This window comes from Carassius gibelio, chromosome B6, assembly GCF_023724105.1.
Source record: "Carassius gibelio isolate Cgi1373 ecotype wild population from Czech Republic chromosome B6, carGib1.2-hapl.c, whole genome shotgun sequence".
Lineage (NCBI taxonomy): Eukaryota > Metazoa > Chordata > Actinopteri > Cypriniformes > Cyprinidae > Carassius > Carassius gibelio.
In genome coordinates, this window is record NC_068401.1 from 5,264,631 (window position 1) to 5,285,708 (window position 21,078).

The window sequence follows — 21,078 nt, forward strand, 5'->3', positions numbered from 1 at the left end:
GTAACACTCAGGAAGGAACCACTCAAATCAAACGAAGGGTTAAAAACACTTGGGTTACACGAGTGTTACACAATGGCCGAACACCTGCCTCCTCGATGCCGGTAAAGGAAGTCAGTCAGTAAAGGCCAGCCCACTCTACCTGTTTGTTTGACGTGGAGCCGAGCTGTTTTTCTTCAGGGAGTGGAAAAAGAGCGGAGCCTGCAGCAGGTGGGGGAGTGTAATAACTGCTGCCAGCCACTTCCTGCTTTCACTACCACTGTTTCTTTCAGCTTACAGGTAAGTTTTGCTCTTGCTGTCTGATATTAATTCTGTTTTTATATAAACTACAACAGTTACACAAATAAGAAGGCGTAGAAGAATAAAAGCATGATGAGAGAAAGAAATGAGAGCAAATTTAGTTTCTTTTAAGAAGAACCACACTGCTTTGTAACAAAGTATACTGGATGTAAATTCAACAGAACTGTCTGCGAAACAATTAAATAATGGGAAGACACTTTATTAGGGTAAATCTGTGATGGGTGGCATTAATAAATGGGTTGCCCATGGCTGTTTGTTTAGCCTATGCAAAACCATGTGGCTCTTTGTTGTCTTCAGTTTCATGTCAGCGCCATTTTAGTCATAATGCCTAATGCTCTTGTAACTTCCTGTATGCATTCTTTTAAAGTATACATTTCATTTTTTTTTTTTTCAATATATAAATAATTCTAATGGCTAGTACAAAGAATGTATTTTGGTAAAGAAGAGAAACAGTTTAATTAATAAAATACAATGAAAGTCATGATGCTACAAAATTACCAGAAATAAAAGTACTAGATAAATGGAAACTCTGCAAGTGCACAACAGGAAACCACACATCAACACCACATACAGATAAAACACACTAAATTAGGTCATGCGCTGTATGAAAATGTATGTCTTAACTCTTGACCTGTTGTTGAGTATATGATTTTTTTTTTTAAAGGATCAAGCTCTTGCAACAGTTATGGGTGTGTTAACTCTTCAGCTTTTGGTATGTGGCCAGCTAATAGTGTTGTCGTTTGTCTTGAATAATAAAACCGATGCACAAACGACCAGTGTGTCACCATCAAGCTTGGCAACTACAATAGCTCCACCTCTGAATGCAACAGGAAACCACACAGAAAATGGCTCAAATTTATCAACCTATTCACCATACAATGATAGCGCAACAACTCAAAACAACTTGACAACCCCCACCACTACTTTGGGAGCCAACCAAAGCAATGTAACAGGATCAGCAGGGAAGCCAAACACAACAGAACATGCTCAGACACCACAATCAGCAACATCCTCAACATTCAACATCAGTTCAACAGCTGTCACTTCTACAGACAACACCACTCGCAGCAGCAATGGAAGTCTTACATCAAGCACTACAGCAGTGACCCAATCGACAGCGATTACTTCTACTGCTGTGACTCAAAACAACTCAGCTTCCTTCAATGGATCTCAAGGTAGGTCTGAACATAACCTCACATTTAGAATGGAAACCAAATAATGAAATATGTTTACCCTACCTAACTACTCCTACCTCTATCTTAAACAGACGGTGGCCTGAATCATTCAGAGAAATCTCTGACCATTTTATTCAGCATTCTGCTTGGTGTAATAGTTCTGGTAGTTCTGGGACATTTTGTGTACAAGTTCGGCAGGAACAAAGAGAGAAGTGTCCAATACACTCACCGCCGTCTCCAGAATGAAGATACAGGTTAGGAAAACCTATCTGTTAAAACTAATATGACCTTGTAATATGATCAATGATCTTATTGGTAGTGTTTTGCTAAGGTAACATTTTTTTATATATATAATTTTTAAAGGACCTAGCAACCACTCATTACACCTTGGAAATAGGTTAAAGTCTGATAAAGTTGTCAGGCCAATTCCAACATAATTCCGTCAAGTTATGGGTGATGGGAAAGCACATTTAATCTAGTATTTAGTTCACAGTAATCCTATTTTAATCAAATATTAAATATTCACTATGAATTATGTCTGTAATTCCCTTTCATAGGTGAGCCGTTTGCACTGCCAGATGACACGCTGGTCATTTCAGGAGGACTCTATGATGGTCCTCAGATTTACAACCCCACCATGACAGTACAGAATGAAGAATTCCAGACAGACGCATCTGGATTTGCTTCCAGACCCACTCAGTTCCGCTTGGAGTTTCTGAGAGAGGATCAAGACAGAGCATTCGACCATGAGAGCTCCACCTTTCAGACATTCCATGAACATGACCAAGAGTCTTAAGATCTCATCAACAAACCTCTTTTTATTAGGAAAAAAAAAAATCTTTCTGATCTGAAAAGTTACTTTTACTTGAGTCTATGGGAAAAGACTGTTTTTAAACCTACGTTTTTTTACTTTGAAACTGAACATTTGAAGAAATTAAATTAGTTAACACATCAGATGAACACAAATGTAAATACAAATATGTAAAAAACACCACCAACAATACCAGGAACCAGCATTTTTTTGATAAACATGTTAAGGTACTGTATTTTAACTGAACATATATATATAGAAACTGTGTAATAAGAGTTTAGAATAAATACTATAAATATACTTCAACTTACTCAAAATTCCATACTAATTGCAAGCAATCAAAAGCTATTGTCTTAAGAGTATACGTGCTCTAATTTAAAAAAAAAAGATTTTCACACTTCTTTCTTTTTAATGCTTTGATACTTTTAAGCAAAAATTTTGTCTGTTACTTTTTTTTTCTTCTTATCTGAATTGCTAACGGTGGTCCATCCAGCATCTCGCATTCTTTTTATTGCAGCCAGTTTCAGCACTGTTCCTGGAGACTTACATGGAAAAGAACTCTGCACCTGTACCTAATTTGTACATAATGACAGTCAAAACAAGAACATAAAGGAATAAAATTGGGACAAAACTAGTCAAATGCTATTTTTTACCTTCTTGAACATGTCCAAACTCCCTCTGTCTGCCTCTTTTGGTTGCATAGGTTTCTTTGATTTCACAGGTCTTGGAGAGAAACTCTAAGAGAATTACAAAAGAGTAACACAAATTAAATAAAACTGACTGCAAATAAAAATGCAGATCACTGAAAATGTATATAGCACGATACCAATGTTATGTAAATTGATAAAATGTACCAGTATGTCATTGCTGTCTGAGTTGTCTGATTTTGGATCCAGCTTAAGAATGTTTTCCTTCCAAGACCCTGTAATCTCAGGTGTGGGTGGTGTGCGAATTCTGAATGACTGAAGTGGAAACCAAACTGGCTCATATAAATGTTCAAGATGAATGATAATAGTGCAAAGAGTTCAGGTTGTCCCCATACCTTTATTTGAGGTGTTGTTTTAGTCGTTTTGCTCCATAATGGGGTATGACGGTCTTTATTCACCGTTCCCTTGCATCAGTAAAACAACAACAACAAAAAAACAAACATACAAAACACACACACACACACACACACACAAATGTTGATAGATGTGAAGTATAAGAATGGACAAAATTGACAAAGATAATGGGAAACAACCTACAGCAGGAGTGTAAGATGCATTTCTCGATGCTTCACTTTCATCTTCATTTAAAAGTTCATACACAGACTTCTTTGTGATGTCAGCTTTTTGAGTTTTAGAGATCTTGTTTCTCCTTTTCTTTGGTTTGATTTCATTTGCCTAAAAACAGTATTTTCATATTGCACTGTCCATTTTAACTTGCCATGTATTTCAAATGACAAGATACAACACCTGTTGAAGTGTGTCTTTTTCAAGAGATGAGACTGGTGTACTCAAGGCCATCTTCTCTCCTTTGAGCTTTTCAAGTTGTTCTCTAAGCTCTTCATTTTCCACTTGCAGGTGAGACAGCTCTAGTTCCTAAATGTATTGGTTATTCGGTTTTTAAGTAACATAGACAAAAAATTTAATTCCCAAACATAAATCCCCAAAATGTACATTATCTACTAAAATAACAATAGTGCTGCTACAACAACCTTGGATTATATGTCTCAAGGATACAACTCAGCATCAAAGATTCCAACGAATTTATAAATCCATATTTTGGACCTAGAACTCTATAATTCACATCTCAGGGATCTAATGACTATGTTATTTTGAGGATGACAATCATTTCAAGCTTTGGATTGCAAGATGTAAAGGTAAGCCATAAAAAGGTCAAATAATTACCAGAGATGCTTTGCTTGCACTGACTTCAGCCTCTCTCATCCGTTTTTCACTGAGCTCTGCATCTTTTTCTTCTACCATTTTGTCATACTCATGCTACAAAGAAAATAACAATATTTAAGTGACTAAAAAGTGTTCAAAAATTAATAAAATATTATATAATTTCAGAGGGCAATTATTAAGAAAAAATAATGACCTTGTGTCTCTCCATCAAAGCAACCATGTCTGATATCTTCTGCTGGCATTTGATTTCTGTGTCATCTTTACTCTTCAGTGCCTCCATGGCTGTTTGCTTTAGTTTCTGTACCTACAAAAACAAAACAAAAAACTATTATTTGCATCAAGTTGAATTAATTCTTCAATTATAGCATTTGATGAAAAAATAATTCACCTCAAGGTTGAGTTGTGCCTCCGATGTCAATTTGTCTTTGAAGTCTGAGCTTATTTTCTGAAGCTCCTCCTTGTGACACTTCTCTATTCTTTCCGAATCTTCTTTCAGTTGAACAATCTGCAAGACATATGTGAAAACACTGTAACATGACCACTGTTTCACTTCAGCACTGTTTTACTACGAATTTATGAGAAAGCAGTGTAAACTTCTTTCAACATTGTTTGATCATTCAGAAAAATAATAGTAAATGATCTACCTCTTTTAGACATTCCTCGTGAGCTTTCATTTTGGTCTCTAGTTTTGTTTTAGTGTTTGTTAGCTAAAAAAAAAGATATTTAAAAATGTATTTAATGAGTACAGAGAACAACAGTGTAACGTATGTCACAATATGATTTTTTACTTTTGACTCCAGTGCTTTGATTTGTTTGTCTTTTAACAGAAGTTCCCGTTTTGCGGTTTTGCCCTGTTGTTGTAATTAAACATGAATTATTGTTAGATAGATGAAGATACTCAACTAAAATTATATAATATTAAAAAAGATAACGCACACTCTCCTTCAACTGCTGCTGAACATTCTTACTGTCTTCATCCTTCCCAGCAATTTTTGCAGTTAAAATATCCACCTGCTCCCTGGAATTTTAAATTGTATATGTAAGACATAATATAACAGATTAAACCAAATTAGAAATGTTACAAGACAAAAGTTTCTTCTAATCTTACTGAAGCTGTTGTTTCTGACTCTCAAGTCTCTCTATTTCTGTCTTCTCTCTTTCTGCATTTGCATTGCTTTTCTGTAAAAAAAAAAAAAACACAAAATACAGCATTTGAGGATCTCTTGTCATATTTACAAAATACAGAAACTTGATTTAATTTACAAACCATGACATGAGACTGAAGGACTTTCTTCTCTAAAGCACCACTATCAGCCTGTTGTTGAATGGTGTCCTTCTGTATCTGCAGGTTATTGTACTTCAATATCAGCTCCTCATATATCTCCCTTTAAGAAAAAAAAAAAAAAAAAAATATATATATATATATATATATATATATATATAAAATATTGAATTAATTTCAATGGAACAATAGCAGAATGGACAACATAGTTCAATAAAGGAGATTTATTTATTTATATTAACATGTTTATAATAATAATAGCTTATTTTCTTATAATAAATTTAGATCACACTTTAGTTTGGGGACCAGTTCTTACTATTAACTAATAACTGACTATAAATTTTGCCTCAGTAAACTCTTATTTGCAGTTTATCAATAGTTAGTAAGATTAAGTTGCATGTTAAGTTTATTGAGTAGGATTAAGAGATGTGCAATATGGTAATTCAGAATAAACCATTAACATATACTTTATAAGTACAAATAAAACACTAATATGCTAGTGATATTCTGGTTAATAAGCAACTAGTTAAAAGTGAGAATTGGACCCAATCGAAAGTGTTAGTGTACATTCTTGTTTACAAAACGTTCCACATATAATAACTCTAAACACACATCCACCTATCTATTTACACTGTCTGTATAGTATATGTAACAGTAAGCAATAAATCAGAGGAGCAAATGGCTAAACAAATTTACATTTATTGTTTTTAACGTGAGGGGCTCAATATGACATATAAAGATTAATGATATAAAACCAAACAGGTCATGGATGCACTTACTTCTGCTGCATTATGTCCCTCTCCAATCTGTCTACCTCTTTTGATGCTTGAAAACTGCTCTCCAAAGCACTCGACAACTGTTCCTTCACCTCTTTTAATTTAGCCTGGATGAAAGATGTACAGATGCGAGTATTTAAGTTGTTGGACTGTCCTCAAATAAATACACATGCTTTTTAATATAATGAAAATATAAACCTACTGACCTCTTTTAAAACTACAAGTTCTTGCAGCTCTTCATTGTCAAGTCTTGCTTTTGTCAGGGCTTCCTTCATGTTTTTATTTTCTGTGTTGACACTTTCCATTTCATCCTGAGAGGGGTGATGGTTAGATATGAAGCACATGTAGCACTTAAATTACTATGTTGCTATGTCAATCAGTGCTTAATGACCTTTTCATTACCTTTAAATTATTTGCCTCACTTTGCTGATCTTCAAGTGAGGCAATAAGCTGGAATACCTGAACCTCCCTTGTCTTTAATTCCTCCTTTGTAGACAAGAGTGAGTTTGACTTCTCATCCTGTTACAGAATCATTATGGTTCCATGATTATGGAATATTGTTTCTATGATTGCAATTCAAAAAATTTGAATGCTCAAACAGAATAAAATACAAACCAGCTCATCTCTGAGTCTCTGTATTTGCTTGCTATGGTCTTCTTTCTGCCCCTTAATAACTTCTGCATGAAGAAAGTGTAACCAATGATTTTAGAATTGTATTAAGCATGAAAAATATCATTATTCATTACCATCGACCGTTTCAACACACCTAACTCCGTGTTTTTGTCACTGAGATCATTCACCAAGGAGCTTATCTTTGTCTCAAGGTCTTGCGCCCTGTGAAAACAAAGAAAGCATTTAATAACAGATTAAATAAGTTTTTAAAGTTCTTGATTAAATATTTTATTGTATTTTTTATCTGTGATAATGGTTTGAGATTTACAAAACATTAGGCTAGGTCTTGTGCTGTCTCTTTAACATACCTCTGTATCTCAGAAGTTAGTGAGGACTGCAAAGAATTCACTGTCAGCTCCATCTCTGAAAGTTGGTTTGACTGTTGCTCTTTGATGTTGTTTAGTTCCTGTAGATCACTGTCTTTCTTTTGAAGAACTTTCTCATGGTTTTCCTTGCTTTGTTCTAGTTTGTAATTTAGGGCTCTCTGGTTTTCCTGTGAACAGCAATACAATGCATAACATGAATTATTTTCAGATTTATGTAGTATCCTTATAAGCAAGTAGGTACATTTGTATTTAGACCTTGTAAAAGGACAAACCTCCAACTCCCATCTGAGTTGCTCTGTCATCCTGAGTTTCTCCTCAAGTGCCTCCCGTTCCTGTGTAATGCTTTGAAGTAATTTCTGATGTTTCCCTAAAAACAACAAAAGTGAAGATAAAAAAAAAAAATCAAGAAAAGACTGAAGGAAATGTTTCATGCATTCTTACTTGCTGACTCCTCCATCACACTGGAGCTTTGCTGTGCCTCTTTGAGTTTTAGTGAAACATCTTTAAGATTGTTTTCTTTTTCTTGGAGTTCTTCTTGAAGCATAGCAACCTCAACAAGTCAAAGTAAAGCAACATAAAATACACGTGTTTTAGTCACAACAAGAATACAAAGACAGGTGTATGTTACTGTAGGCAAGGTTTTTCATTAAGATTATTCAAGCAAGTGCTGCCCCCTTCAGGCTGAATTAGTTAATTGTAAGGCTCATGAGCAAAGGCACTAACCTCCTTCTCCCTCACATGGCATTCACGCTCCAACTTCACTTTAAGATCCTCAAACTGTGTAAGGCATTCTCTAACTGTAGGTAGGATGTTAACAAAACAATGTTTTAATTATTAATTGTGTCAAATACATATGCTTCAAATGACTTCACATAATTAGTTAAAAATAATTATAAAAATTTATAAAAATTAGCACATTTCAACATATCCTGCTGATCAGCTTCTGCTTGCTTCCGAAGAGCTTCAAATGCTGCCACCATCCTCTGCAAATGAACAAATTACAATGTCATGAAAAGTACTGTCCTAATCTAGGGTTCTGCCTATTGTCAACTCTGCATCCATCTTAAATAAATACATATTTAAAACAGTTACCTGAACATTCTCATTGTTCTGTAAGAACAGATCATGAGTTTCTTCCCGTTCAGCCTCAACTATACAGGCAAAATAAAAAACACATTATTGTCCTCTAATAACTGTCAATGAATTGACATATTTAGTGTTAGGCTACAGTATATTACATATTATAGTATAATATGCTCTCCCACTTACACAAATTCATTTTCTCAGCAGATCTCTCAAATGTGTCCTTTAGTATGTTACACAAATTTCTGGTTGCATTGTTTCTGCATAATAAAGGATATAAATTATAACATAATATATGTGCTTTTATGAAAATTATCCATGCTGTACATACGTATTTCTAAGATCTTCGTTCTCATTCAGTTGATCTTCTAATTTCATGCTCAGACTTTCATTTGCAAACTGCAAAAGACATAAGTCATAATTTTGTCTTTAGTGAAGCAGATGAAAAATAATAAACATAAATCTACTAACTGCAAATCTGATCTACCTGAAGCTCTTGAATGGCTTTGCGCTGCGTCTCAATGGTTTTTCTGTTCTCCTGAAGCTTCCTGTCTTTTTGTGAAATCTCAGAATCTATTTTGAACTTCCAGAGTTTGATTTTCTCAGCTTCATCAAGCAATCTGGAGTACAGCTGGCTGGATCTTAATGATGTCTGTAATGCAAAAGCAAAACAGCTATTAAACTGCTTAGATTTACTGACATTATGCATTTCACTGAATTCCTAATGTGGACCTTAAACCATTATAGATTATAAAAAATAAATGAATAACCTTTTAAGCAGTAAACTACAATACAAAATGAAATAAGCATTTAACCTGACCTCCTCCTTTTCCATTGGCATGACTGCAGCCTTCTTCATGCCTTCTGAAAGAACAAAGTATCAGTATTAATGGATTTAACGTTACTTTATTAAATCATATTCATTACAGTAACTTACACCTTTTTTTATTTAGATTATAAATGTTACCAGTTCTTGATGTCTTCGTAGGAAGCACCATTTTGGATGGAAATGGCAGGCTTGTCTCCATATCTGAACACTTGTTATAATTCTACAAACAAAATGCACGAATCCCAAGTTACATTTAAATGTTCATACAGCAGTTTAGCAGCCAGAGGTCAAATAGAAACATAATAGCACAAACAGAGAATTTACAAGTTTGCCAACCTGGTTTGAAGGAGAAAAAACAGAGTTTTCTTCAAACAAGCCTGTTTCCTGAGGCTTCACTGCAGAAACTTGATTCAAATGAGCTCTTGGGGGCACCAGCAGTTTGAAGTTGAATGGTTTCTGCATGCTGTGGAGTCAAACGAAATATATCGCTTCAAAAATCCTCAGAACAGTATACTTAATAGTTTTATATTTGAGTTTTTCCCTCTTCCCTTTTGAGGCACTAACGTAGCTAGCTAAGAAACGTAAAGTCAAAAGTTGAGGCAATTGAGCAAAGGTAATTTCCGTTGATATTCCTCATAAATCATTTGATATCCGTTACTTTTCCTCTTTTATAAACTACGTGTAATTAAACTTAATTTTAGAAACATTTAATTACCTTTAAGCAAATCACTCTAGCACTTTATGAATGTTTTATAATTATTACGACTCCGTTGACCAACGGTTTTTACTTGACGTCAGTTTGTCTCACGCGACTCAGATTTTAAATGTTTTGCGCGGCTGATTCAATTCAACAACAGCAGTAGCAACTTAAATGACAACATGTCAGTCGGAACTCGCCAAATGTCATAATTTATATGCCACATTGTTTTTTTTATTTTTATTTTGTTATTATTATTTCCTAAAGCATTGTTTAACACACTTGTCACATTTATGAAAGGTGCATCCAACTAAAAGTTAAAGCTTCAATAATATCAAAATGGTTAGAGGTCAGATGAGCATTTTGCAAAAGCCAGAGGTACTTACATCATTGTCATTCTCAAAAGAACACTTGAAAGGAAGTGTGAAGCTTTGTGAAGTTTTTATTAAAATGAGAATCATTTTTATTTGAACAATTTTGCAACAGAAAAATGACAAACATTTAAACTGACTCTGATATTAACTTACTTGGCATTTAACAAACTATTTCCCATTATGCTATACACAAATTGCTTTTGTGTTTACACAGTTTCAAACGAGTAAATCATCTTTTATCCATAAATTGCTAGACTACATGCATAGACATACAAAAATACACAAAATAACAGATGCCGACACTGAAAATGTATACTGACAAAATATTTTTTCATATATTTAACAAGAGACTGTATTTTCCTATCTACTGCTTTAACTTTACTCCAGTATCTTTTTAGTCAGAAGGCAACATTTGTTTCTTCCAGATTAATTCTTAATATATTTACTGGTTTAATCTTTCTCTCAGTCTCAGCTTGCATAAAATGCCCTAATATAATAGTCACAGGCAGCTCTTGCCCTACAGTAAATGCACAAGTTTTAAACTAATGTTAAATTCTACAAATATCAACTGCATGACCATGTGCTGGTGCAAGGCATTGAAAAGTTTATATCACTGCCTCAGTAACCTGAATAGTCCAAGATGGATGTCTGTAATCAAACCCTCGACGTAGAGAGTGCAGAAATGTAAGAATCACCCAGAATAAAACCATGATCAGCTATTGTCACACAGTATCCTCTGCAGTATTGTCATCGGGTATTTTCAGTGCTTCTACAACTTCTTTGCCAGGCTCCTCATGCAGATTGGCTTTCTTGGATTCTTCTTTTGCTTCTTTATCCAGTAGCCTGTAGTTGATGCCCATTCCGATGGAAAGAAACAAACTGCCAACCAGCAGGACAATTCCACAGCCCATGTATGTATATTTGTAGTCATGGTAGATGTCATTGAACTTTCCTGTGAGTGCAGACAATTATAAAAAAATAAAAAATAATCAGTGATCCAAGTGGAATCCATGAATGCTTTTTTTTTCAACAAAAAGTGATGCAAATGTTTGTCATGCTTTTGCTTTCACTCACAAAGGTTTTGCAATAAAATAATGCACAATGCCATAATCTATTCCTCATTCTGCATTCCTCATTCTGTAAAGGCATGCAGAAGTCTTTTCTTCTGGGACTGCATGGTTAATGCGGTTTCATAGATTTTTTTTTTTTTTTATTAAAATTTATCTGAATGCATGAAGGAAAGTTAATTTAAAATCATGTGACTGGTCATTTAACTACAATTTGCCTTCACTAATTTCAGACGAATACCTTTTTTTTCTTTTTTTTTCTGGTATGCTTTTTAAAACTACTCACCTAGTAAAGGAGGCCCCAGTAACACTGGCCCACATTCTACAATCGTCACCAGTCCCACAGCACTGGAGAAACGTTGAGATCCCACAAGATCCATGAGGGTCTCAAACAGCACAGAGCTCAGCCAGCCGAAGGCAAACCCAAAGAAGATGGCGTAAATCACGAACCCTGTGTAGTCTGTGGACAGAGGTGCAAGCAGGTGGCACACACCATTAAGGAGAATGGATGCGGCGAAGAAGTATTGCACCCTTGGCCTGACCCATTTCGTGCTGGCAACTATTCCCATTGAAGGTCGTGCAACCATATCTACAAAGGCTAGGATAGAGAGTAGAAAAGCCGCCTTCTCCTTGGGAATTTCCTTACTCTTGGCGTAATTACTGAGGAACACAAGAGGAGAGAAGAGGCCGAAGAACATGACCACATTACCCAGAAGGTACAGCAAAAAGCCACGATGCTTGAAGAGCGTCAGATCGATAAAACCATTGATGATTTCAATCACGCTCTTTTGCTCTCTGGCTTCGCTATTACTGTTAGCAGCTTTAACAGCAGGTTGGGGTTTTGGCCCAATGGGCCTCATCAGTGAACCAGCTACACAGCAATTCAGCAAAAGTCCACCCAGGATCAAGAAGCTCCCTCTCCAGCCGAATTGGTCGAAGAACCAGGTGTTCAGGGGAGCCAGAGTAGACAAAAAGACCGGGCTACCAGCCATAGCAATACCATTAGCTATTGGGCGCTTCTTGTAGAAATATTTGCCAATCATTGTGAGAGCTGGGTTGAGATTGAATGCCAGTCCCAGACCTGGAAAATATCATAACACAGAGTTCAAAATGAAAACAGGTCCCCTGTGTGATATTAAAATATGTCACAAGAGTGTAACATCACTAGGAGTGCTATTACTGTAAAGTACATGGGATAAGAGCAATGGTGTGTGTTTAAAAGTTGTTATTTGTTTTTAATTATACCTCCCACTACACCGACACAGAAGTACAAGCCTTCGACGGTATTGCAAAAAGAGGCAGCGATGAGTCCTGCTCCTGAGAGACAGCCTCCTAAAATCATAATAGGCCGACTTCCATACTTATTGACCAGGATACTGCTGACAGGACCTGGGAATGAAAATAAAAATAAAAAATCTAACAGAATTTGCACAAAGCAGAGGATTTTTTATTTATTTCTGTAATCTGAAGCCATTTTTAAAAATCATTTTATATGCTAATTCTGAATCAAATGCAATTTCTTGAAACAAATGCAGATTTTAAATCTTAAGATTTGAAAATCTATTATAAGAATATCATATTGCTTAAAAAAAAGTGTGACACACACACACACACACACATATAAATATAAAAAAATAAATTATGAGTTAATGTACTTGTATACGAAGGAGTGTTACCAAAAGTGTTGTTGAAAAGCATGCTTGAGATTAATTACAACACATGTGGCTTGTGAAGAAAAATCAAGGTAATAGTAAAAGAGAACAATGGTTCAAGCAACACCCAATTCCAGGTTACCAGGAAGTTTAATACAGGACTTGATTTTATCCGTTGGGAATTGATGGAATTGAAAACAGTGGGGTTGAAAAAAGGCTGGACTGGCCTATCACCAGAACAATGTTTCAGAGTGGAAGCATGTTATTACATTATGAAAAAAGATTACAAAGACAAACGTCTGTCTGAAATAATATGCACATATGAACTGTTCACAATAACATCAGGAATGTATACTAAATCAATAAACAGGATCAATCTTCTTTTTCCAATGACGTAAGGTAATAGTCTCTGTTCGGACCACTAGAGGGCATTGCAGCTCTGTGGGGAAGAACAATAGCATTTGACATAGCATATCAATACAGTAATCATCAAAGTATTTCCAACTGTGAGCCAGCTAACTGAGCAAAATATGTAACCTGTGAAATGCAGAGGCTGAAAGATCAATCTTAAAGTGCTCTACTAAATCATATTTTAGATATGTTTTGCACTATGGCAAACTTTAGTTCACCAAACAAACTAATGTGTTCTGATACTGCCCTACAGTAGGAAACACAAGGATCCCAAAGGTATTGCCAGTTACATACGTGTTTTTAAAGCTTCCCTGTATGGAGTCCAAATCCTATCACGAATGTAGGAAGGAAGCCTAGCTAATCATGTGAAAACCGGGGAGGGATGAGTACAATAGGCTTTCTTGTTTGCCCCATACAGCGAGTCACTGTGAACATGTACGAAAGAACATTTAGCCTACACATTTAGAAATGCGGAAATTCATTAGTATCACGTACAAGCCATGGTTTACGTCACAACAACTAAGCTACTAATACCAGCACTTTAATCAGATTTGAGTTTTAAGGTTCTATTTAAAATGTTGAAGTAGATACATTTTGTGTGTGTGTTTGTGTGTGTGTGTGTGTGTGTGGGGGGGGTCATTATTATTATTAGTACATGTATATTATACTGTGAAAATATAAATTACATAACATGATAATTTATTTGACATTACAACTGTAGAATTAAAATACTAATATGTTTGGCTTATTTTGTTCTAAATAGTCTTCCATTTATACATGTAAATAAATGCTCCTTACAAATCAGCTTGAATACCAGATAAGTATTACAAAAACTTTCACAGCCAATCGTGGCAGGCTAGGGCGGGGCTATCTGTTTAAACAACCAATGGCAGATGAGTGAAGTACTCCGGGAAACCTGTATGAAAACAGTCAGTATGTGACATTTAAGTGATGCAGAAATGACACAATTAAGCTTAAACTATTTAACTTCCAGGATAATTAGGAGAATCACTACATTTCGAGCACTTTATTTTGTGCAGCCTGTATTCACATTAGAGTGAATGAAATTAAAGTGGCTGTACTGTATATGTGGTACAAGAATAATCAAGAATTAGACTAAGCCTTTGGGTGACATTAAACAAAAACTCACTCATGACATATCAGATAAGTCCACATTCATATAAATATCCTCACATCTGGACATCTGTAGCCCCAGGGAAACTACCTCTGGGTTCCCTGGGTCACCAAAAACATGCGTACATGCAATGGAGGTCTATGTAGGAAGATGTCTTGGCCTAGAATGCCAAAACAACACATCTCAGGAAAATAAACGAACACCTTCTGACAGTATTTAGCTTAGAGGGGATTCAGACTTCGCTGCAAACTGTGGGTGAGACAGTGGCTGTATTCAGAGAAATGAGAGCAAAAGGGGAACCACAACACATGTCAGTCATGGCCAGCATCAAACTACATGCTAAACAATGGCATTCTGATCTACCTTTGAGCAAATTGTGAATTATTATGAATATGACATATATTGCTACACAGATGTCTGATGTGCATAAGTGAGCATAAAATATTCACACAATTATGTCTTGCCGGCAAATATTGTATTACAAACCAGTATCACTACATGAAGTGGTTCTGTTTATCATTGTCATCAGAACAAATTGCTGGATTGTTTCCACGCGTGGTTGGTTCTGTGATCATCTGGGTCATGTGCTATGTATTGCCCCCTGCATTACAGTAGGGAATTAGCTCTGCTGGGCCAGAAGGGGCATGTGAGTATAAGGTCAAATGTAAAGTCATGTGCCTCTCACATGTCACGAGTTCTCATGGCCATAATGTTAACCCCACCAGCATAAATTGAAAGGTCTATCTTTCAGAAACTTATAGAGCGCCTTGTTCTTGTTCATGACAAATGTAAGGGCAAAAGCTCAAGTTTGACAGAAGTATGTGGGTCAATGACGAGTAAAAGAAAGAAAAAAAAATAATCACATTGTTCAAAATGAACTAACAAAAATATATTATATTTTATAAAATGTATACACTTATAATACGTAATATATAATATATTTTTGAATAAATCAATATTTAGGACAAAAAAAAGCATGTGGAAAACTGAATAAAAGTCAAAGATTTGATCCATATTCTAAAACTTTTTTGTCCTTTTTGGAGCTTTACAAATCCTAGTTGCTATATTCTTGGAAAATAAGAGCATTAACATTCTAGAAAATTTCTTTTTGTGTTCCATGGAAGACAGAAAGTCACACAGGATTGGAATGACATGAGGATAACGTAAAAATCTGTTTAGGAGTAAGAGTTTTATTTTTGTGAACTAAATCTTTAACTCAAACTGCAGGCTGGTTTATTTTTGCCTGTTTTAAAGGTTACGTATAAGCACACAAGCAAACCATACTGACAGACTAGAACACTAATTGGCTTCTGCGTTGTAACCAAAAAGTAGCACCATACTGTCAGAAACATTCAAACCTTTATTTTTTTATATCCGTAATGGTTTATATTTTTTAACTTGAGTTTGATTTGATCAGTAGCGTGAGAAGGCGAACGTGCAATTTAGTCTGTCTGTGTGAGTGTGCTGACATCATTCGCTGGTGCTCCACTTCCTGAGACAAGTTTGCTATTGACGCTAGTCATCACAAGTCTGTGCGACTCCTGAGTTAGGCGTCTCATCTCCTCATCTCTCTCCAAGGAAAACATCTGACACTTGCAGAATAAAGGGCTGACTGAGAAGAAAGACTCCAGAGGGAGATAGAGTTGCCCATTCAGAGCTCAATGTCTCAGCAAAGCAGCCAGTGGCTGATGTGTAAGCCTTGTCTAGCATGCCTCTCGTTTCTACAATTCAAATGAATAAGGGCCTTTCACTTGCACCACATCCATTGATAAACTGTGTCGGGATCTTCATTAATTGCGCCATGAACTCACCACTGGCTTGAATGGTTGAAAAAACAGCCTGATTGAAAAGTTACCCAAGGACAAAATTATTCTATTAAACAACTCCAGTTATGAATCAAATGCAAATTCGGAAAGAACATTTTATAATATGTGTAAAGAGACCTTGAGAGTTTTAAGGAGAGGAAAAAGAGGAAGATGCAGGAAGAGACTGCTTACCTCCTCCATACATGACAGCAAGCATGATGGAAGAGATCCAGGACACTTGACTGCTGGTGACGTGGAAGATCACTTCAATTTCCTTGAAGAACACAGTGATGGACTTTGGGAAGGCGTAGGAGAAACCAATAGAAATGAAGGCTCCAAACACTATGGCCCAACCCCAGCCACCTTCAGGAGGGGTGTATCCCACAGGACCTCCGACAGCAGGTGCCATGGCTCCAGGTGTTTACAAAGATCTTTCTGTTAAGAAACAGGGAAAGTTTTGTTTAAGTGTTCAAAATCTCAACATCTCCAAGGCTGCTTATAAAAATACTGTTGACTGCATATTTGAATGATGTCACCTAATATAAACTGTAGAAGAAATTCACAATAGAAAACATTCAAGAAACATACATTAGCATTCAAAGGTTTGGGGTTAAGATTTACTAAAATGTTTTTGTAAGTGGTCTCTTAGGCTCAATAAGGCTGCATTGATTTAATAAATATACAGTGAAAACAGTAGTATTGCTATATCATATAATATAATTTTTTATCAATTTAACACATCCTTGCTGAATAAAAGTATTTATTTATTTCAAATAATAATACAAATATCATACTGGCCTGGGCCAAAACTTTTTTTTTTTTTTTTTTTACTTTTGTTGAGTGTTCTTAGTTGCTTTCAGTGTGTTGCTATCTGTTTGCTGACTCTTTATAATACTTCTGGTCTCATGGTCCATGCCACTCATTCAGTGTAATTCTATAAGATATTCTAGTCCATTATCCAGAAGGTGAGAGATGTCTAAAGTCAGAAAAGCTCCTCAATTTAAACATATGAGGCAACATTCTTGTCCGAAGCACAAGTGGTTTGGGATATGGGATGAGTTACGCACTGAAATTTAATACCAAGGGTTTGTTCAGATCCTTATCCCTAAGTATGAGCAATAGTAATAGTGATGCTAGCATCTCTAATGCCTCGATTCATGGCCAGGAAATACAAGATTTTCTGCACAACTAGTCCTCTAAAGGTAAACCTAAAACTTCAAAGAACCACACATCAATAAACATGAATCATATCAAACAGCTGCAAGAAATCATTGTGCACATGTGGCAGAAAAGTGTTCAAAGGAAACATAGATGGTACATAAAGAGTCATGGTGCTTTTACATATTAAAGCCTCATAGCCGAACTGAACACATTGAGTATTTGTAAAGCCACAGCAGGAGGCTTTTAAAGCGAACATGCCCTCCAAAATGGAAATATGACTTACATTATTTCAGAAGGATCAGAGGTTTATGTCAGAGAGAGGCACCTTATACCAATATCAGGTTATTTCCTCTGCTGGCATTTAAGTCTCTCTACATGTGCTCTTGGACTTGTTATGCCAGCCCAGACAGCGTGATCTTGAGGCATCAGGGCGCCTTGCCATTAGCTGCTAGATCGTTTTTAAGAACAACTTTCTCATTAAAAAAACAATGTGCAGTCATTATCACAAAACTAATTCAGACAAGGCGATCAGGACAAAGAGGGTCTTGCATCACCCCGAAGAGGTTTATTTTGTGATAATGACTGGCTCCCTGTATGCTGTCTTCCATATTACACAACAACAACCAAACAAATGAATAAACAGACATTAAATCATTTTAATACACTACTGTTAAAAAGTTTTGGTTCTATAAAATGTTTGCGCTTTTGCACCTTTTATGCTCACCAAGGTTGCATTTATTGGATCAAAAATACAGTAAAACTGTAATATTTTTTTTTTTTTTTTTACAAAAACTGAATTTATTCCTGTGATACAAAGCTGAATTTTCAGCATCATTATTCCAGTTTAAGATGCTGATTTAATGCCCAAGAAATATTTCTTACCATTATCAGAAATTGTTGTGCTGTTTAATTTTTTTGTTTATTGTTATGTCCATGAGTTTTTTAATGAAAAGAAAGTTCAAGAGAACATCCTTTAATTGAATAATACATCTTTTCTAACATTAAAAATTTCTCACCTTTGCTCAATTTAATGCATCCTTGCTAAACAAAAGTATTCATTTCATTCTACCTCCAAGCTGGCAACAATAAAGCCATGGAGTGATTGGTTAACTAATACAATTATACAAAAATACTTAACTGCATGAAGACTGACTAATCAAAATCAAACATTCCAGAATGGAGTATAATATTTTTAAGGTACTGTCAATCAGTTTCAAATGCATAATTCATTCAATTCTCTTAACATACATCGTCATTGATACAATTTTGTATTAAAGATGTATTTTGATTTAGCCAGTATTGCATCACTGGGCTGTTCACTTTGAATTTGAACAATCTGACAGTTTGACCATGTTGGCAGAGCATATCATTCCTTTCAACTAGAGTGCTGTATGGTTTAAAAAGAAGTGAGAATGAAATGGATCACTTTACAGGTAAAATGGGTCCTTTACACGGCGTCAAGCTAGACGTTTTAGCGCATTCAAGCTCAGAATAACACATTCCACACAGAAGCGCTCCTACCTTTCTGGCACACTCTATAAATTCTCTGCATAAAATAGTCCAAAGTACTCTTCTATTCCATAGTGATGGCAAGCAGCATTTTAAGGGACCGGTCTGGATCAAGGCAATTCTCTAGTTATTTAAATAATCCTGAGCAAAAAAAAAAAAAAAAAAAAAACTCTGTTGTAACTCAGCCTTTTCAAACTGTGTTCAGCTGAGTTCAGGGCAGACCTTATTGGCCCCCAGTGTCTACAGAATTGTTCAAGATAGGTTTCTATTGGCTCCTTGATGTCTGCCACCATGCCCATTGTGTCCCTGCTCTCCTCCTCCTTGTTCTTTCTCTAAGCCACCCCTTCAGGACTCTGTTCAGGTCTCCTTTGGAGGATACAGGTCTCAATATGGGGTCTTTGAGATAGGGTGTACATTGCTTTTTGATTGTGTCAATGCATCCAATGTCAACAAACACCCATTATATTAAAATACACTGACGTTATTATACTTCCTGCAGCATGTACATGCTAATTTATAATTAGCTCTGATTCACGTTACTTATCTTTCAGTCAGATGAAAGAACAAAAAACGAGGACTGACAATGAGGATGAGCTTTGCAACTGTGCATGAGATGTGAGAGATTCTGCTAATGTAAGAATAATATGCAATTTCTTAGAATCACTTACAATACTATAAGTATTAAGTATTAAGTATTAAGTATTATAAGTAAATAAGTAAGGGAACAAACCGGAATCAAATCAATTTCAGGAGTTACACATACTCTCACACACACACACACACACACACACACACACACACACACACACACACACACACACACACACACACAAACACACATATATACGTATAGTATATACTTCTCTAATCTAAGTTTAACTGTACCCATTTGTATAACTGTCTATCTATCCATCCATCTTAAATCCACTTCCTTAAATTCAAAATACATTTCTACATCCTGTTTGCTGCCAGAATTCTAATTCAAATTAAACTGGAATTTAAAAGGAATTTTAAGTTCAGTTTGGAATGTTTGGAACCCCAAAACACAATGTCTTCATGCTCACTAATTCCAACCAAAGCATCCAAATTATAACCAATAATCTACAGAATTAATGAATCAACATTAATTTGCAGAGCCATCATTGTCTCTATTACTAAACGAGTAGGCCAGGGACCAAACAACCAAGGTGACAATGTTTTAAGCCATATTTCCCAAGCGAGAATAAACTGAAGCAATAATTACACTCCACTTTTTTAATGAAACTAGAAAATGCTCAGCTCAGTGTGTCAGCAGAGTCAAACCGTAAAACATGTTCTTTCCATTTCCCTTCTGTGACTTTCAAAGACCTCTTTCATTTCAGAGCGACTGTGTCCTGGACGTGACACCAAGCCAAAATATTTACTTTCTCCGCTTTGCATAGTAAGACCTTCACAAATCTGACATCAATAGATTTCCTCTTCAATTTAGGAAGCTTTGCACTCAGGCCAACTGCAGGAGGAGCAATTGTGGCCTTTTTTGAGGTGTGTGCAGCCTCACACCCAAGCAACACAAGATCTGATGGCCATACATTTATGCTGAAATATACACGTTGCGTGTAGAAAAACGGCTGTCATAATAAACATGCAAGAAAAGAAAGGCAGGAAAGAATAGAGTAGGCAGCGCTCTCCCGTCGAGGTCTCTATTGTTCAACACATCAAGGTTTACTGTGAAAGGAAGCGTTGCGTGACACATATGGAGTTTATAGGAAAGAGGAGGTTCAAAAGACTGCCAGTCTGATTGTCTCTTTCAATCTATTTTCTACATGTCATATTTTTGCTGATGTGTCGGCCAGAAGTGTGACACTTCATAGTTAGAGGGTATGATAAAGTAGAGGAGACTTTGACCTTCACAGCTTCTATTTAGCTTTGGTGCACACTGAGGATAAATGTCATCACACTTGAGAAACACATTTGGCTAAAATAGTGACAGTATAAGAAGCATTAAGGATTTTATATTACACACCTGCATCAGTACCATCTCAGAGTTGGAGTCTTGCAGCCTTTGCATCTTGGTCTATGTCTTGGCTTACAGGTCCCCATCAACTACGTTTTCACAACTCCTGATATCTTTCACATTATTTACACCTG

At 35.9% G+C, this 21,078-nt stretch overlaps 3 protein-coding genes across 3 annotated transcripts; 1 reads left to right on the forward strand and 2 right to left on the reverse strand.

The window, feature by feature from the left end:
• Positions 1-61: 61 nt before the first annotated feature.
• Positions 62-2,917, forward strand: si:ch211-105j21.9 (sialomucin core protein 24-like). Its single transcript, XM_052559346.1, has 4 exons — positions 62-276; positions 962-1,472; positions 1,565-1,726; positions 2,030-2,917. Exons 2-4 carry the CDS (start codon positions 983-985, stop codon positions 2,266-2,268), a joined length of 891 nt encoding a protein of 296 aa, XP_052415306.1. The 5' UTR covers positions 62-276; positions 962-982; the 3' UTR covers positions 2,269-2,917.
• LOC127959909 (synaptonemal complex protein 1-like) lies at positions 2,709-9,945 on the reverse strand. Its single transcript, XM_052559344.1, has 32 exons — positions 9,856-9,945; positions 9,477-9,603; positions 9,279-9,360; positions 9,132-9,175; positions 8,799-8,963; positions 8,643-8,710; positions 8,498-8,571; positions 8,321-8,379; positions 8,145-8,211; positions 7,952-8,025; positions 7,670-7,778; positions 7,501-7,595; positions 7,211-7,395; positions 6,997-7,064; positions 6,846-6,907; positions 6,633-6,749; positions 6,437-6,541; positions 6,234-6,337; positions 5,440-5,557; positions 5,281-5,351; positions 5,109-5,190; positions 4,961-5,023; positions 4,817-4,879; positions 4,561-4,677; positions 4,366-4,476; positions 4,173-4,265; positions 3,738-3,863; positions 3,528-3,665; positions 3,326-3,394; positions 3,138-3,245; positions 2,937-3,020; positions 2,709-2,855 (listed from the first exon to the last, which is right to left on the reverse strand). Exons 2-32 carry the CDS (start codon positions 9,600-9,602, stop codon positions 2,709-2,711), a joined length of 2,994 nt encoding a protein of 997 aa, XP_052415304.1. The 5' UTR covers position 9,603; positions 9,856-9,945.
• A 326-nt stretch (positions 9,946-10,271) lies between these two features.
• Positions 10,272-19,084, reverse strand: slc16a1a (solute carrier family 16 member 1a). The gene is made up of 5 exons (XM_052559498.1): positions 18,964-19,084; positions 16,474-16,716; positions 12,524-12,667; positions 11,565-12,359; positions 10,272-11,163 (listed from the first exon to the last, which is right to left on the reverse strand). Exons 2-5 carry the CDS (start codon positions 16,688-16,690, stop codon positions 10,934-10,936), a joined length of 1,386 nt encoding a protein of 461 aa, XP_052415458.1. The 5' UTR covers positions 16,691-16,716; positions 18,964-19,084; the 3' UTR covers positions 10,272-10,933.
• Positions 19,085-21,078: the final 1,994 nt, after the last annotated feature.

Coding starts and splice junctions, on each gene's coding strand:
- si:ch211-105j21.9 (XM_052559346.1), top strand. CDS start 983: ATGGGTGTGTTAACTCTTCAGCTTTTGGTATGTGGCCAGCTAATAGTG. Junction 1,473..1,564: donor TTCCTTCAATGGATCTCAAG/GTAGGTCTGAAC, acceptor TATCTTAAACAG/ACGGTGGCCTGAATCATTCA. Junction 1,727..2,029: donor TCTCCAGAATGAAGATACAG/GTTAGGAAAACC, acceptor TCCCTTTCATAG/GTGAGCCGTTTGCACTGCCA.
- LOC127959909 (XM_052559344.1), bottom strand. CDS start 9,602: ATGCAGAAACCATTCAACTTCAAACTGCTGGTGCCCCCAAGAGCTCAT. Junction 8,212..8,320: donor AGAACAATGAGAATGTTCAG/GTAACTGTTTTA, acceptor GTTCATTTGCAG/AGGATGGTGGCAGCATTTGA. Junction 7,396..7,500: donor AACTCAGATGGGAGTTGGAG/GTTTGTCCTTTT, acceptor TGCTGTTCACAG/GAAAACCAGAGAGCCCTAAA.
- slc16a1a (XM_052559498.1), bottom strand. CDS start 16,690: ATGGCACCTGCTGTCGGAGGTCCTGTGGGATACACCCCTCCTGAAGGT. Junction 12,668..16,473: donor TGCTGTCATGTATGGAGGAG/GTAAGCAGTCTC, acceptor TTTCATTCCCAG/GTCCTGTCAGCAGTATCCTG. Junction 11,164..11,564: donor ACTGGGGCCTCCTTTACTAG/GTGAGTAGTTTT, acceptor CTGCACTCACAG/GAAAGTTCAATGACATCTAC.